The sequence below is a fragment of the Schistocerca cancellata genome, chromosome 3 (assembly GCF_023864275.1).
Source record: "Schistocerca cancellata isolate TAMUIC-IGC-003103 chromosome 3, iqSchCanc2.1, whole genome shotgun sequence".
Classification (NCBI taxonomy): domain Eukaryota; kingdom Metazoa; phylum Arthropoda; class Insecta; order Orthoptera; family Acrididae; genus Schistocerca; species Schistocerca cancellata.
The window spans coordinates 228069543-228088446 of NC_064628.1; the positions used below are offsets into that span (position 1 = coordinate 228069543).

Consider the following 18904-nt stretch of genomic DNA (forward strand, 5'->3'; position numbering starts at 1 on the left):
AACAGCGCCACAGTGGGTCACGCCCATGTAGAACACATTTCAAAAAAAATTTAAAAATAGTTGTAGTCTTCGGAATTGAATAAATTATATATCTATTAAAAGGTAATAGTCTGCAGATTCAGAAAACGCAAAAAAGTAAAAAATGAACTTTTCATGATTTTGAGCCTTTCCGGAGCCCCTTAAACCAATGGACCCCTTTCCAGCCTACAGAAGAAGAAGAAGAAGAAGAAGAAGAAGGGGAAGGGGAAGGTTAATTAGCAGGCTTAAGTTGATTAAGTTGCACCTTGAGGACCTTACCAGTGACCAGATGCCGACAAACAAGTTAACTGGACCCAGAATTTTGAGGATAGAGCTTGGGCCTATGAAACGAGAAGTGACCTGGCCCATTCCCAATTTCCCTAAGATCTTCAGGAGTAACTCATGAAGACAGGATGTTGTTGCTATCCCACAAGTTGGGTAGAGGGGAATTGATGGGATACACAAACAAGAGTAGTATGAACTGCCTTGGATACTTTGTGGTGCACAGTGCTAAATGCAAAACTGAACCAAGCCAAGGTGGTATCCCACTTACTCGGAAACTTATAATGGCAAACGATCAAAGCTGACTTAAGGTTGCTGATTCACTCTCTCAGCAAAAGATGCCTGGGGATAATATGGTGTAATGGTTAGGTGCTTAACAGCATTACAAAAGCAAAACTGCTTAAACTGTTTGGAAACAAACGCTGGAGCATTATCACTAACAAGAGCCTAGGGGGTCCAAACCAGCTGAAGATGTCGTCAGATGTGCCATGGTAATGGCTGCCATGATCTCATGACTAGGGATTAACCAAACAAATCTGGAAAACGCATCAACAACCACCGGAGGATCGGAATATCTCTGTTCCCCTTCTTGGTAAGAGGAAGCGGCCCTACGTAATCGATAAAAAGTTTATCCACAGGGTTCTACTCTTCCTCTGATTGTAACACCCCTTTGGAGGATTATTACTGGGTTTAGACTTCTTACAGGCTTCATACTCACACACTATTCACCTGATATCCTTATATAACTTCGGCGAAATGAGGTGAGCATTATCCTTTTCCAAGGATTTATAGAGGCACAGATGTCCTCCCAATAGAAAATTATGAAAATAATGGAAAACAGGAGGCACCAGCTCCTGAGGCAAACAAATTTTAAAATCCCCAGCTTCGTTAACACGTTCATGTAGTATGCCAATCCTGATGGAATAGTCACTAACCTCACCATCAGATAAGAGTTGTTTTCTTAACGGACCCTGCAACAGATCTTGATCCTGTTTGATCTTCAAGGTCCACAAACAACTGGGAAACTTCAGCTAAAACGGTACACACAACCAACAGAGTGAGACTCACTAACGCCCTTGTTCTCAACAGCCCCCTCCCTCCTGAAAAAAGTGACTGAGGGCGTCGGTGACTTGGTTGTCAGATCCTTTTATGTGTCGCACCTTGAAATGAAATGCAGAGATGTGGATCGCCCACCTGCTAATCCTACCAGTTGTCCTAGGTCGAGCCAACACCCACCTTAGGGCCTGATTGTCTATCTTGAGATCAAACTCCCTATGCTGAAGATAGAACTGAAACTTCACTAAGGGGAAAAGCACATCTAGTGCCTCGCACTCATAAACGGCATAATTCATCTTGGGACCAGGCAACTTTCTAGACACAAAAGCTAATGGGCATCTTGTACCTTGATCCTCTTGCAACAACACTGCAATAATACCAGAATGTGAGGCATCAGTTTGAACGATAAATCTTTTGCCAAAATCCAGGACAGCTAAGACTGACAGATTGGTAATAGCAATCTCGATAGCTTAAAAGCCCCCTGTTGACTCTCACCCCAGACAAATTTCTTCCCCTTCCTATGTAATTTATTCAACGGAGCAGCCATCTGGTCAATAAATCTGGCTATCTCCTTCCTGTTTCAAGGCTGAGGGAATTTCTGCAACACCTTAATTCAGTCCTGGTCAATCCTAGTGCCACCCCTGGAAATTAAATGGCCTGGAAAGGACACCTGTTTCCTAGCAAGTATAATCTTGGATGGCTTAATGGTCAACCCTGCATCCCAAAACTTGGAGAGGACCTCCCAAAGAAGGAAAATATGATCCTCAAATGACAACATCATCAAGGTAATTAAAGACACAAAAAAACTTAGTCATTCAGGGTATGATGTAACAAATGAGACAAAACCGCCTCTCCAGTGGACAAGCCAAACAGCATCCAGTTGAACTCATAAAAGTTCCAATCCATGCAGAATGCAGTGACATGTTTAGACTCTTTGGTAAGAGTGATCTGATAAGGAGCTTGATTGAGATCAAGCACCGTGAACCACTTAGCCCCTGAAAACCAGGTAAAGCAGTTGTGAAGATCTGGCAAGGTGACAGATTATAAGATAACCTTTTTATTAAGGAGTCTATAATTAACCACCAGCCTGTAGTTCTGGCCCTGCCCTTTAGGAATGAGAAAAAGTAGTGATGCATAGGAGATGTAGACAACCCAGTGACTCCCTCCTTCCACATACTCACCAATTTCTGTCTCAAGATTTTCATTTTGGATGGCGAGAGGCAATAAGGAGACTGTCACACCAGAATATTGTCAGCCAAGCATATGTGGTACTGAATGATGTTAGTGAGCCCTCAACTTATTTGAGAAAGCCTTGGGAAAGTGCTGTAATAAACTCAACAATTGCCCTGCCTGATCCAGCACAAGACGGACCACACCAAATTCATTGGAGCTACAATTCACCGAATCCCCCTTACTTGTGCAGCGGAAGAGCAAAAGGATGTCTTGTCACTAGGTGAAAACCAAAGAGAGAAGGTGTGGCTTGCAAAGTCGGGAATTAACCCAGTTTTCTGAATAAATTCACACCCGAGCAACAAATTGAGTGCTAGATTTTTAACAAGCAAGAGCATAACAGGCCATGAGAAATTGCATGTGGACAAATTGCCACACAAATCGCTGACCAGAGGCAACTCATGCCCATTGGCCGCATGATATCTCTGAGGGCAGGGACGCGCTTAAGATAATTTCCACAAATGTCCTAACTCCAAATACCAATTAAATTCAGTAGGGACATGGAGCTACCAGAATCCAACAGCGTGCACATGGGTTCTTGTCCAAGACGGGCACTGATAAGAGAGGGCAGATCTGGAGAGAGCTTGAATATGCGCTCCCCATGGAGCACGCCTCCGATTAAAACAATCCTCCCCCCTCTTCATCACCTGTCATCGTTTGCTGGGTCTAGGAGCTCTTGTTATGGAATGCTTGCGCACCAAGTGATCGTGGATGCGGCACTGAAAACAACCTTTCCCAGAAAATGTGTTGGATGCTTCAGGAGCCCTATTAATTCTCGAGATGGTCAGAGGAGCTTCCAGGTGCTCCTCACACCTGTGCTCATCATCGGCAAATGACAAGGGTTCAAGCGAATCAACTTACGTTCGCAATTCCCAGAAGCTAGTGGGACAGGAAGAAAAGGCAAAGTGCGACCTAACCTCAGCACGCATGCCCACCAAAATGTTTGATACAGTATGGAGTTTCAAAGTGACATACCAAGAGCTAAGGTGGCTAGGCACACTCTCTCAACATACTGTCTCAGCAGTTCAAATGATGCCTGCACCCACCAGTAACGTTTGTGTTCAAGCTCGTTCTGCACCCACAGAGAGAGCTTCTTAGCGACAGGCAGTGCCCTTAGTTGTCCTATTGAGCTCTCCAACTTCAGGACTTAGGAGATTAATCACTCAGAGTGCCTTTCACAAGGGGTAAAGTAACGCTAATATCACATGGTGAGGCATCCCTAGGGCACCTGCATGAAATTCAAATCACACCAACAGCCACAAAAATTGCTGAACACGGCCCAAGGTATTGAGTGAAAGCTGTGAAATACCGTTGAGTAGGCACATAATTGGTTGGGTAGTCCAGTGAAATGATTAGCTGTAAGACTACCTAAACCTTGGCCCCCAGACACCTGGTCATAGAAGTGATGCGTTGGGGGTAGCTGCTGTACTTGCTCCTGGTTCCTGACTTTCCAAGCTTAAGGATGCTTCTTGGACCTGCAAATCCCTCACTCAACCACTCAGCTGTCCCACCCTGGACTGGCTAAGTTGCAAGGAGGTTATGACCCTCCAACAATTCCCCAAATGTGCTAGGTGGGCCTGAATTCTACCAATTTGCCCAACAGTAGGTTGACTGTCCTGCAAAAAGGACAGGTTTCACTGCACCTCATCCAATGCCGTGGATGTATTATCGAGAGAAACACTTACCTCCACAATGATGCTTGCCAAAACTCAAAGCAGGGTGCCCAACCTGCCCACTAGATCTGGAACTCAACCCTCAGTGCTAAGCTCCCGAATTTTAAGCTCATACTGCAGGTGCTCCATCTCTGGATATCTGATTCCAGGGCAGCCCCTTGGATCCATAGCAAGCTAGGTACCTGTGAACAACGGAATAAATTAATACAAGCCTTCATTAATAACAGTTTCAGTTAAGCAAAATTACCAATTACAAAAAAGGCAGGCTTTCTTTAGTAACGGCTTCAGTTAAGTAAAATTACCAAGTAAAAAACAGCCAGGCCATCAATAATAACTACTTCATTTAAATAAAATTACCAAATAGAAACAAGTAGGCCTTCAGTGATAAAAGTTTCACGTAAGTAAAAGTACCAAATACCAACAGACAGGACTTAAGTATGAAAATAACAGTTAAGACCTCAAAATCCAAAACTTAACTGAAGTTCATGACTCGAAGCTGAAGCTTGTCAGTTCCATAGGGGGCCCAGAATTCAGCACAGCGAAACTGGCTTCAACTCTCTCATCGGTGTGCCACATCCCAGAGCTGCCTGTCCAGTTTACACACAAAGACGGCACTCGTAGTCAGCCACAGATTCAAATCAGCCCACAAATATGCCCAGCAACTACTCGCTGGACTCCGTGCCCAAAACGCTTAAGCAAGTGCTTGCCTTACACGCTGGGCAGACCTCTCACACTGTCATCCTTGCTCCATTACCACTCCCCAACTCGCCATGCCACAACACACCCCTCCCCATCGACAAGCTCGAGCAAAGATCTTAGTGGCCTCCAACCAGAGGGACATCAAATGACAGATCGAGCTAGTGGCGCCAGGAATTCGAAAGCAACGCCATCAACCCCGCCACTGCTCCATATGTAAATCCATCTGGTGTTGAAAGCGTCTATGGCATTTAAGAGTTGGACAATTTGACTTATGAGGCATTTACAGACAAGTAAAATAACATTCTTCTCTGTAAATGTGCCTCATCAATCTGGGAGTTATTCTCTTTGGAGTTAGAAATGATGAATGCTGAATACGAAGAGGATTTAGCATGTAACAACATGAATAACTTTCTGAAAACTTAGAAAAATTTCAAGTCTTACATCCAGTTTTTGCAGTGTGTACACTTGCCTTTCATTTTCTGCTGTTATAAGAGGTGGACACATAATAAGTTTGTCTGTGCAAGCTGGATTAGTATTATTATGTGGATTAAACAATAAGTTGTGAAAGTAGTTTGAAGAGTTTAGGACAATTTAATAAGAGGTAATTTTCATAGTCTAATGATGTAGAATGATTTCACATAAACATTGCAAATTAATTTTTAAATGTGGCTACATCCTGAACATTTATAATTGCTTTAAGAAAGAAAGATTATATTGATCAGACAGATAATGAAATGTTACTGTGTAATAGATACATGTTGTGAAGGATTTTTGGTAGCTTAGCTTTGATGTCAAGCTCTGACTGAGGAAATGGTTAGTTTAGGAAATAACACAGGAATAGATGACAGTTCTGGAACTGCTCATCCATGTAGGTGTATTACATTAAGAAATATTTGTACTGTATGGAACTGGAGACCCAGAAACGACGGAGACTTAGTCCCCACCATAGCCCTCAGCGGTTCACAACCCAACAGGCTACAGCAGTCCACGCACCCCACCGCCACCCCACACCGAACCCACGGTTATTGTGTGGTTCGGCCCCCAGTGGGCCCCTACTGGGGAATGTCTGGCACCAGACGAATGAAACCCCAATGTTCGCGTGGTAAAGTAATTATGGTGTATGCATACATGGAGACAGTGTTTGCACAGCAATCGCCGACATAGTGTAACTGAGGCAGAGTAAGGGAAAGCAGCCCACATTCGCCGAGGCAGATGGAAAACTGCCTTAAAAATCCTCACAGACTGAACGGCACACCGGACCTCAACACTAATCCATCGAGCGGATTTGTGCCAGGGACCAGCATGCCTTCCCACCTGGAAAGCAGTGTGTTAGGTCGCATGTCTAACTGGGCGGGTTAAGAAATATTTACGTGTCAGGAAGAGGAGTGGAATATGATTACTTTCACCATAGAGAACATTGACATAACTGAAGGACATAATCCCATGAAACTGTTTCACTTCAAAATGAAGCAGAGGAAAGTCCAGATTGGAATATCAACTATTATAAAAAGGATAGATTGCTACTTACTGTTGAGATGACACCACAGGCACAATGGAAAGACTGTTACACCAAGCTTTCAGCCAAAGGCTTCTTAAGGAAAACTCACTCTCTCTCTCTCTCTCTCTCTCTCTCTCTCTCTCTCTCTCTCTCTCTCTCTCTCTTCAGGCACACGTGACCACTATCTCTGGTTGCTTCAGCCGAACTGCAAAAGTGTAGTGAGTGATAGCAGCATTTGGGAGTGGGTCACAGAAGGGCAAGGGGTAGCAGAGTATGGATTGGGGGGTGGGCGGGAGAGAACAGTGTTGCCTGGCAGTGTGTGCAGAGACTACTGTAGAGGGCAGCAGGACAAGACTCAGGCATAGGGGAGGGAGGGAAAAAGGGAATGGAAAAAGAGAGAAGCAGAGAGGGAGAAAGATTGGTGGGTGCATTGGCAGAGACAGTGAGTGCAATGAGGGTGATAAATTTGGAGGAGGTGACAGGAAAGGGGAAGTTTTGGGGGCAGTAGGTTATTGTAGGTTGAGGCTGATATAATTTCGGAAGTGGGGCATGAGTGGTAAGGATAACTGTCATCTTTATACTTCTTATTCCAGTTCTGTCACAAATTCATAGTACCCATCAGAGGGCAGCCCACCTGTGAAAGCAGCCATGTCATATAGCAGCTCTACTGCAATTGCTGCGTAGCTTTTTTATATTGTTATGACTACCAACCAGCTGTCTTACCAGGATGAACAGCCACCACCAAATTGTGGCCAAGAACACACTGGACCAACCTACTGCCCCCACACTCTCCGCCCAGCAGTTTCTCTGCCCCGCTCTGCCCTGTAATCGCCTACCTATTCCCATCCCCTTACCCGCATTGTGCTCACTCTCTCCCAACACATTCACCTGTCTTTCCCTGTCTCTGCTTCTCCTATTCCCCTCTGTGCCCCCAGGCCTTTGTCAAAAGTACACACACACACACACACACACACACACACACACACACACACACACACAGTCTCTGGCAGCTGGAGCTAGACTTAATTAGCTTCTTTGTCTTCTGTTTGTTTGTTTAGGCTGAACTATTTTCTGTTTTTCTGCACCCCATCAAAGACTTCTTTGCTGAAAAACCCAAGAGCCTTTGAAACTTGGCCTAAGTTTAGTCTTTATAAAATAAACAAATACAGGTTTTTTATGTATACTTTTTGCAGATTAGTATTTATGTAAAATAAGGGAAAGGCAGCCACTTACATATAGAGGACTGGTGCATGGCATACACAAATATGTGTCAGAAAACAGTTAATACTGTGTGGCTGTATGTGTGAATGTGTGTAATCATAGTAGAGAAACCTCAACAGTTAGTATTAACAGTTTTCTGTTATGCTTTATTATGTGCCACCTGTATAGGTAAGTGGTTGCCTTTCTCTTGTTTTACATATTTTTCCATTAAGGGATTTCCATTTTTGTTACGAAATATAAATTTTGTTATTGTGTGGTAATATTTTCATAAATATTGGTTACAAATACAATTATTATTGTTGTTTAGATTGCTACTGAACAGCAGGGAGATGGACCAGAGAAAAAAATTACAAGGCTTGCAATTGGTGTTGAAGGGGGATTTGATCCTGATGCCGGAAAGAAGAAATTTGAATATGAAGATTCATATTCCATTGTGGTGTTTCCATCACGCGACACCATAAAGTGGCCTAATTCTGATCTACCGGAAAAGGTAAGAAATGTTGCCAGTTGATTGTATATCATAATAACCACTTTCATGCAATTTTATTTTAAGTGTTCTGTTTAAAAATATCTTATGGTAATGTACTCATGTTTACAGTTTGTTACAACAGTGTTATAAAAATGGCACAATGTATGTAGTACAGAGAGAGGGTAAATTCTTCACAGTTGTTGAAATTGAACCAGTTTAAAAAGAAATTATACCTGTTGTCTCAATCACATGCATCATAACATGTATCCCAGTGGAAGATGCAGGAGGAATACCTGTTCCATATATCTGTCCACAAACTGTTATTCCACCCAAGTCACTAATGCTTCCTACCTTCATCAGGGCAAGGATACCTCCGAAGACAGCCATATAATCTGTCACCTTCCTTCCCTCCTGCCAATTTTCTTTATCCAGCCAATGAATGAATGGTTGGGATTGGTATAGTACTCCTCCAATTATGCAGAGAACGGCCCTTGATAATATGTAGACTATTATTACAAAGCGTTCACCGCTCCCGGGGGCAGTTTTTGGCTGTATTGCAAACTTTTCCTAGGGAGGAGTCCATGTACCATTCTGCCCGTCCTGCCTAGGTCAGATCTCACATCATACTTCAAAGTGTTTGTGCATTGTGCATCTGAGGTAGGATGTGAGAACGAACCCTATACTCAACTTGTCGGCTGTGGAAAACCAACTGAAAATCACACACAGGCTGACTGGCAACACTGGCCCATGTCATTAATCGATCTGGGGCTGGTGTGCCTCTCCATGTCCCGGAATCGGACACTTCAAGGGCTCAGCTAGCCAGGTGGATAAACTAACAACTTAATTCCGACCACTACCAAACATTTTACATCAAAAGTGCCTCTCTCAGGTTATCTACCAAGATATGTGGCTATTGCAAACTGTGTCCTACCAGACCAGATAGTTGCATGACATGCTGTTCAATATGATGTGTGAAACTTAAATGCTGCTTCATGACCTATCATCCAACATAGCCCACACTCAGTCCCATACCACGCACTGAATATAACTTCTTTTCAATTGCACCAAGTGGGCAGGCACGTTGCTTAACCCTTTTGACTTCTTTTCAGGAGACATAGGGTTTGAATTCATGTACAGTCGCCCAGACTTGGATTACACACACAATTAAAGCAAGTGCTGGAATGACAATGACACTGGCCGTTTTCTACCCATCTTCTTCCTTCTGATCTGTTAATGTTTGTCTCATTTGATGGACTGTGAGGTATCCTCAATTACATGATTATGTTCCATCTTGAATTTTACATTAATTTATGAGGATGCCAGCCATTAAGAACCTAAATTATGAATGACGGATGATTAACAGTTAAGATTTGATAGTAACTGTGGAATGAGGAGCTTCTCTTCAAATTTTGAACTGCATAATGAGTAGCAGCCAATAGATGTGTCAATGATAACAGTTAAGGAGCCTGTGAAATTAAGCAGAGAAAAATTTAAGAAGGGATGGTAGTAGATAATAGAATAACTCAATATAATTCAATATAGTTCAATGAAAAAGTGATAATTAGAACTTGTTACACACCTGAGGAACAAACAGTAGAAATGAGAACAGCAGAAGAGATGGGTAGCGAGAAGGGTAAGAAAACTGTAGGGTAAAATGGAAAAATGAAATGAACAAGGTAAGGCATCAAACATGGCCAGGTGATGCCATTCATATTTGGTAGGTTGCTTGTCTACAACCTAAAATGAAAAACACTTAAGATATTTTGGCTCAAAGGTCTCCCCATCCTCCATTCCTACCCCTCTCCCTCCATACCCCACCTGCATTTGAGAAAATCATACCCAAAATCCATAATGCCTAATCGACTCAAAACTGATGGGATCAATAGGCAGTTGAATATTGACTTGTGTGGATTCTGCAAACGCGTATTTTCTTAGAAAAGAGAGAACTTGTGTTTGGCTCCCAAATGCGTTCTGCTGTTTTTCATTTGTATTTTTTTCCATGTCAAAATTTCTGGTAAAGCAGTCAGTGAAAAATAACAAGAAGGTATGCAAATAAATTTCTCAAACAACTAGAATTAGTAAAGAATTAAAATTTAAATCCTGGCTGTCTTACAATGGCTCTTTCACTTACTCTGTTAAATGTCCTGTTTTCCTTTGAACAACTACATAGATAGTTCTGGTCATATAAACATTTGAGATAAATATACTTGTGGCACCAAGAACAATCTTCATACATCAGTACTGTTCCTTCTAAAGATGTGGTGAAAAAAATTTGGTTTACATTCAAAAATATTTCTTTTTCGGGAATTAATTTTAATGCATAACGTCGCCTGGAAAATCAGTGTTAAAAGTTGTTCATGAAATGCATCCATATAGTTGTGCAGTGGTGGGTTTCCAGATGCACATTTCAATTATGCGCGTACTTTGTTATTTTTTGCTTATTAATCACTTATTAACACTTCTCTTCCTGCAAGTTTCGATGTGTAAAAAAAATACAAATTAAAAATCTGCAGGATACATTTTAGAATCGGACATGTTCTCTGTGCCCCAGCTAAAAATTGTGGTTACTACACCTGTGGTGCTTTCATTGAACAGCATTTATTGTATGGGTACGTAAGTGCCAGTCATAGCAGTTTCTTTCCTCAATTTCTAGGAAAATGTTTTTTCTGGACCCCACAAAGGATGAAAAATGCTAATTTTTCAACTATATGAAAAGCACAATTGCTACTCACCATATAGCAGAGATGTGACTCGCAGATAGGTACAACAAAAACACTGTCACAATATAAGCTTTCAACCAACAAGGCCTAAGTCGAAAATAGTCACCACACCCCCGTGTGTGTGCGAACGCAACTCTCTCACACGACTGCAGGCTCTGGCAGCTGAAGCCACACTTCAGCTGCCAGAAGCTGCAGTCGTATTGTTGCATTCCATCCTGGATTTTCCATTGTATCACTTTTCAACTATCTACATATCCTGTCAATTCTGAGTCAGTTACATGTTTTGAACTACAGGCAAAAATCAAACAATGGAAATCCAGGATGGGATTGCGACAAAACAGGGTGGGATATTATTACTTCCCCTCTTGTTTTACCATCTGCCTCCTTAAAATTGTTTTTTTTTTTTTTTTTTTTTTTTTTTTTTTTTTTTTTTTTTTTTTTTAATATATAATTACCATTAACATAGGTGAGTATAATCTGCATTTTTAGAAGAGAAAGGTTGCCCCTCAGTTTTAAAGAATATAACACTAGACCTAATTTTGTGCTTAGTTGTATGTACAGTATGTAATTGATTTTGTAACTTATTTTGACCACTGTTACTCCATATCTTTCATTATATGGCGAAATCAGTAATTGTTTCGTAACATAAATTTTGTTGTTGACATATAAACAAATATAAATTCTGTACTAAGTAGAAACATTTGGAGGAACAACTAATAGCATTCTTAAAGGGTCTATTTGGCTCTATTTGAAAACATGTTAACAAAGCCAGCCCTTAATTCCAAAGTAATTAACAGTTTTGTGACAAGTATTGTTTGCATAATTATAGTTGTTAATTTAATGATTTAAACAAACAATTAGGCCAAATTCTTGGAGTAGAAGAAACTGTTAAAAAGAAACAACTTTTTGATGTATTCAGTTAATTTAATGAGTTAAGTTTTAATTGTAATTTCTGTACATTTAACTTTGAACAATGTGTAGTTTCAGTACCTATTACTGTGAGGATATATAAGGGCCCGATTTTTAGTCTCGAGACAGTCAGTCCACAGCTGAGTTGCAGATGAGGAGCCTGTGTTGGTTAGAACAACGACAATGCATCAACTTAACAGTGAAATAAGTGTTACACCAATGGGCCGCGTGGTAAAACAATGACAGTGTCTGCTCCATATGTACCTTCCTATTAATCAAGAACTGTGAACTTTGTGGTTAGGTTTTTACTGCTCGTAGATGTTCAGCAGAAAACTATTGTAGCAGTATGTGGATGTTCGCCTGCAACCTATTAATGAGGCTTAACGAAAGTTAGACAGTAGTGCTCTGGCCATAAAACTGTGTATTATTGGGGGGAGGGGGTTGTGAATAGTGAAAGTAAATAACTGTGAAACACAAATTTGCACCTGTCAGCTACATCATTTAAAGTAGACAGTACTGCACTCCCACCCCCATTTTTTCAGCCAGTATGTCTACACTGAGGACGATCAACAAAGAAATAAAGCAGGTGAGCGTCATCACAGGATGTAACAATATTGTGAAAAGGGAAGTTGCTACTCACCATATAGCAGAGATGCTGAGTTGCAGATAGGTACAACAGAAAGACTGTCACAAATATAGCTTTCGGCCAGCAAGGCCTTCGTCGAGATAACACACACACACACACACACACACACACACACACACACACACACACACACACACACACGTGAATGTAGTCTCAGGCAACTGAGGCCACACTGCAAGCAGGACCCTTTTGCTATCTCCAACAGCCTGAGCTGCCATTTTGTGGAAATTTGGAACTCTTCCCACCATCACCCTGCCTTCCTCCATCGGAAATGAGCGGAGGAGGCTTGGGCAATGCCCTTCTCTTCTTAGAATCGGGAGTGCTATAATGCCACCTATACTATGAGGGACCTATATCATGCTGTCAGTTCATCCTGATCCTCTGCCTCAGTGCCCGATGCTCTCCACTTTCAGATGTTGCAGCACCTTTCACTTGCGGGCAAGCACTTTCTGCTTAATATATACAACCTCATCTGGGCAGAAGGCACATTTTCTGGATGGTGCCGTGAAGCCACTGTCATACCCATACCTAAGCGCGGTAAGGACAAAAACCTTCCTTCTAGCCACCACCCCACCTTTCTCACCAGCTGTGTTTGCAAGGTGATAGAACATATGATTCATGCTCTGCTGGTATGGTGGCTCAAGTCTTGCAATTTACTAACAACTGCACAGTGTGGATTTTGAATGTGCCATTGTACGGTTGACCATCTCATTACTGTGTACAGCCATGTTATGAATGGTTTTCTGTGGAAATCCCAGACTGACTGTGTTTTTCAATTTGGAGAAGGCCTATGGCACCTGCTGGAGAACTGGTATCCTCTATACTGATTACACGTGGGGCTCCCGTGGCCCCCTTCCCTGTTTCCTTCAGGAATTTTTAAAAGACTGAGTTTTCAAGGTGCATGCGGGTTCTTCAGTGTCCGTGTGACTCAGGGTTCTGTCCTGAGCGTTGTCCTCTTTGCTATTGCCATTAACCCTATAATGGCCTGTCTCCCGTCAGGCATTTCCAGCTCCCTTTTTGTTGATGATTTTGCTATCTATTGGAGTTCTCCATGGACCTGTCTCACTGAGAGGCGTCTTCAGGGATGTCTTGATCATCTTTAGTCCTGGAGTGTCAACGGTGGCTTCAGTTTTTTCTGCAACAAAACCGTCTGTTTGATTGTCTTGCAGTGCAAGTGGTTTCTCCTACCATCTTCACATCTTGGGCCTCTTCCGTTCATTGAAACTACAAAATTCCTGGAGCTCATGCTCGATAGGACACTCTTGGTCCTCCCATGTGTCTTATCTGGCAGCCTGTTGTACACGGTCCCTCAATATCCTGTGTGTCCTCAATGGCACTTCCTAGAGTGCAGATTGAACCACCCTCCTTCGTTTGTATGGGTCCCTTGTCAGTTTGAAACTAGACTATAGTGCTTTGCTTATGTGTTTGCACGTCCGTCCCTCTTACGCAGCCTCAACACTATTCACCATCATGGCATCTGTTTGGCCACTGGTGCCTTTTATACTTGCTTGATTGAAACTCTGTATGCTGAAGCTGCTGAACTACCACTAGCTATGGCTGTGAATTTCTGCTCAGCAGGTAGGCATACCACTTGTCTGCCATGCGTGGCCACACATCCTATGCCTCCTTATTCGATGATCCCTTGATCACCAGTACGGGGTGCGTCCCTCTTCTCTGTTACCTCCTGGAGTCCACTTTCGACACTTGCTCTGGTGGTGGCTTAACCTCACACTACCTGCAACTTCCCCGGTAGGTCTGAGCCCTTCACCACCTTGGCTCTGTGAAGCAGCCCTTGTTAACCTGGGCCTTCATTCGCTTTGTAAGGACACTGCTCCATACTCACTCTATCACCTTCAGTTTCACAACCTTCGCATGGAACTTCGCGGTAGTACATGTGTGTATTTTGCAAGGAGATTTGGGCTTGGTAGATATGGTTTTGCAGGTCTATATTGGTGGAATCTGAACAGGTGGAGGTCATTGTGAAAGGAGGGGTGGTGCCAGAGGTGGCTAATTTGATGGTAAGGCCATTGTGGGAGATACTACGAGCCAAGCAACAATGCAAGAACAGTAAGTAGGACTGGTTTCTGGCTATGGATAAGGACACCTTTCCGTATTGATGCAGATGCAAGGATCCATGGTGGTGGGCAAAACGCAAAAAATTACGTAAATAACATAGAATCATGTCCGAAAAATTTCTCCTACAGTAAAATTCCAAATTCTTGGAACCCATAACACAAATTGAAACTCTTGCCCTCCAGGAACTATAGCAACATGCAAAATACCACTTCAAAAAACTTTCCACCCTGCTCACTTCCTACTCCTGCCTTGGAGTACCATTGTCCACCCCCTCTACCACAATCTCCAATTATCATCCATGTCCCCTCATAGCTGACAAGCCCTGTCTTGCAGACCTACTACATTTACACCACCCTCCAAAACTCACTCCCACCTCCACACACAATGTCCGCCGCTCGTGGTCTCGCGGTAGCGTTCTCGCTTCCCGAGCACGGGGTCCCGGGTTCGATTCCCGGCGGGGTCAAGGATTTTCACCTGCCTCGAGATGACTGGGTGTTTGTGTTGTCCTCATCATTTCATCATCATCCAGGAAAGTGGCGAAATTGGACTGAGCAAAGATTGGGTAATTGTACGGGCGCTGATAACCACGCAGTTGAGCGCCCCACAAACCAAACATCATCATCATCACCTCCACACACAATCAAGAACGTAAGCTGACCCAAAGCACAGTCAAGAACCTTTCCTCCAGAAACCCTAGTCCTTTCCAAAGTTCTCACCTTTTGCCACACTCCCAAATTCAATCATGCAGGACTTGTTAAAGACCTTCTCTCCTTTTCCCAGTCCCTTCAGTGGAAACACTTCATCATCAACCCTACCAATCAGTCTCAACCAAAGACCAATGTTGAACCCTGCCTAACTCAGTTCACTCTTCCATCCATGATCCACCCCCACTGCCCACAGATCCCCCCCCCCCCCCCCTCCGTTAACTTTCCAGAATTTCTTAACCGCAAACATTGCCTCACCATCATTCCCCAAATCCCTCAACATGCAATCTAATGTTACATCTGCAGGAAGAACCGCACTCGACCTTATAAAGCTACCTGCTGATAAAGGCTCCACCACTGTTGTTTTGAACCACAAGGATTATCTGGCAGGACTCTGCCAGCTGTCAGACACATCCACCTACAAACTTGCCACGGCGACCCTATTCCAAATCGAGCAGGTTCTCCAGTCATTCCTCAGATCCTTTGACCCATCCTAGAATCTCTCCCCGGAGTCCATCTCTCTGCTCACCCCCTACCATTCCCCACACTCCCATCTTCTACATGCTTTCCTAAAATCCATGAACCCAACCACCCAGGGCACCCCATTGTGGCCGTTACTGTGCCCTGTCTGAGAGAATCTCTGCTCTCGTAGATCAACACCTTCAGTTTCTCCACCGGCTCTCCACAGCTCATGTCCCTTTACCACACAGTGCCCTGCTCGTCACTATTGATGCCACCTCCCTTTACACTAACGTCCCTAATGTCCATAGCTTTACCACTATAGAACACTACCTGTCCCAACTCATGACAGATTCCAAACCAACAACCTACTTCCTAGTTGCCATGACCAACTATATACTCACCCACAATTACTTCTCCTTTGAAGATTACCTACAAACAAATCTGGGGTACGGCTACGGGCACCCGCATGGCACCATCCTAAGCCAATCTATTCATGAGCCATTTAGAGATGTCTTTCCTAATCACCCAGGGTCCCAAACCCATCATCTGGTTCAGATTCATTGATGATCTCTTTGTGATTTGGATCAACGGTGGGGATACCCTATTCACATTCCTCCAGTACCTCAACAACTTCTACCCCATTTGCTTCACCTGGTCCTATTCAGCCCATCAAGTCGTCATCTTAGATGTTGACCTCCACCTCAAAGATGGCTACATCAGTACCTCCGTCCATATCAAACCTACTAACCACCAACAGTACCTCCACTTCGACAGCTGCCGCCCATTCCATACTAAGAAGTCCTTTCCACACAATCCAGCCACCCATGGTCATCGCATCTGCAGTGACGAGTGGTCCCTCTCAAAATATACCAAGGGTCTCACTGAAGCCTTCACAAACTGTAAATTATCCTCCCAACCTTGTACGAAAACTAATATCCCATGCCTTATCTTTCCAGTCTCCCACCATGTCCCAAAGTCCCACCATTCAGCCACAGAGGAGCAGTCCCCTCATAACTCGGTACTGGAGCAACTGAATGCCATTCTCTGCCAGAATTCTGACTGTCTGTAGTTGTGCCCTGAAATGAGAAATGTCGTGCCCACTATCCTTCCCACCTCTCCCACAGTGGTATTCCGCCATGCACTGAACCTCCATAATATACTCGTCCATCGCTACACAACCCCTGCTCCCAATCCCTTACCTCATGGCTTATACCGCTGTAATAGACCTAGATGCAGGACCTGTCCCATACATCCTCCTACCACCACCTACTACAGTCCAGTCACTAACATCACTTATCCCATCAAAGGCAGGGCTACCTGTGAAACCAGTCATCTAATCTACAAGATAAGCTGCATCCACCATGCTGCAGTCTATGTGGGTATGACAACCAACAAGCTGTCTGTCCGCATGAATGGCCACCTACAAAAAGTGGCCAAGAAACAAGTGGACCACCGTGTTGCTGGGCACGCTGCCAAACATGACATCCTTCGTTTCAATGACTGCTTCACAGCCTGCACCATATGGATCATTTCCACCAACACCAACTTTTATGAATTGTGCAGGTAGGAACTTTGCCTGCAATATATCCTACATTCCTGTAATCCTCCTGGCCTCATTCTTCATTAGTCACCGTCCTCTCCCGTCCAGCCCCTTCTCTCTTCCCATTCCAGCACAACACAGCCCTCGTCCTTCCATTGCACCCAGTCTTTTTACTTCTCTTCTTTTTCAACAATCCCCCCCCCCCCCCCTCTCCATCTAACCTCGAGACTGCACATAGCTGCCCTACCCTCTTTCCACCTCATCTGTGTGCGCTCCCCAATAGCACATCGACATCGCTGTCCACCACACCTACCCTACTATTCTCCCCCCCCCCCCCCCCCCCCCAGCCCCAGCTTCCACCTTACCCCCACCCAGTCACCACTCCAATCATACACTGGTGTTGCTGTTCGCAGTGTGGCCTCAGTTGCTTGAGACTGCAGTCACGTGTGTGTGAGTTGCGATTGCTTGAAGAATGTGTGTGTGTGTGTGTGTGTGTGTGTGTGTGTGTGTGTCATCTAATCTTGATGAAGACCTTACTGGCCAAACAATATATTTGTGACAGTCTTTTTGTTGTGCCTATCTGTGACTCAGCATCTCTGCTATATGGTGAGTGGCAACTATACTTTTCACAATTTTGAACTACAGGGGTGGCTTTCTCAAAACGAGCAATAATATGAGGGGCGTTCAATAAGTAATGCGACACATTTTTTTCTCAGCCAGTTTCAGTTGTAAAACGTTTGGAATTTCTGTGTGACATCATGAAATATTCCACTTCATCCGCTGTAATTTCATGGTATTCAGATAGGTGGTGGCACTAAGTCTTCAAAATAGCATCAGTAATGGAGGTGCGCCCCAAGCAGAGACCTGTGGGTGAGATTTTTTTTTTTTTTTGTGAAAAACCAGAGCATCGCAGATATTCATAGGCACTTGTAGAATGTCTACAGAGACGTCACAGTAAACAAAAGCACCACGAGTCATTAGGCAAGGTGTCTGTCATCTTCACTACAAGGTCACGCAAACCTGTCTGATCTCCCATATGCCAGCAAACCACACACAGCTGCGATACCAGCAATGTTAGAACATGCCGACACTCTCATTCGATGTGATCAATGGATCACTAACACCCACCATGCTGCTCAACTGGATGTCCCTGTTGACTGTTGACAGTGCTTGACCCACTGTTCCACTGTTGGGGTATTCAAAGATGTGTGCCCTCTGGGGTCCCGTACCACCTCTTAGAAGACGATAAATAACGACAAATGACTGTCTAAGTGGAATTGCTTGCATATTACGAGGCTAATTGCAACAATGTTTTATTGATCATCATTAGAGGCAATGAAACATGGGTTTATCACTTCGAACTGGAAACAAAATGTCAATCCACATCACCTCTTCCTTAAAGAAAGTACTCTCAGCCAGTAAATTCATTGCAATGATCTTCCAGAATTCTGAAGGGGTTTTTCTGTTTGATGTTCTTCCTCATGGTGCAACAATCAGCTCTGATGTGTATTGTGCTACCCTCAGGAAATTGAAGAAACAACTTCAGTGTGTTTGTGGCCACAAGAAAGCAAACGAACTTCTCCTTCTCTGTGACATTACAAGGTCTCTTACACAACTGTGCACCAGACAGAAGCTCATAAAACTTCAATGGACTATTCTTCCTGAACCACTGTACACCCTAGATTTCTCACATTCAGTCCA

General features: G+C 43.6%; 1 protein-coding gene across 1 annotated transcript in view; it reads left to right on the plus strand.

Moving 5' to 3' along the window:
* LOC126174856 (ubiquitin carboxyl-terminal hydrolase 5) overlaps positions 1-18904 on the plus strand; it is a 166475-nt gene that overhangs the window by 29808 nt on the left and 117763 nt on the right. Inside the window, exon 3 of the mRNA XM_049921253.1 lies at positions 7985-8167. Within this exon, the coding sequence (XP_049777210.1) occupies positions 7985-8167 (183 nt within the window). The remainder of the gene's footprint in view (positions 1-7984; positions 8168-18904) is intronic.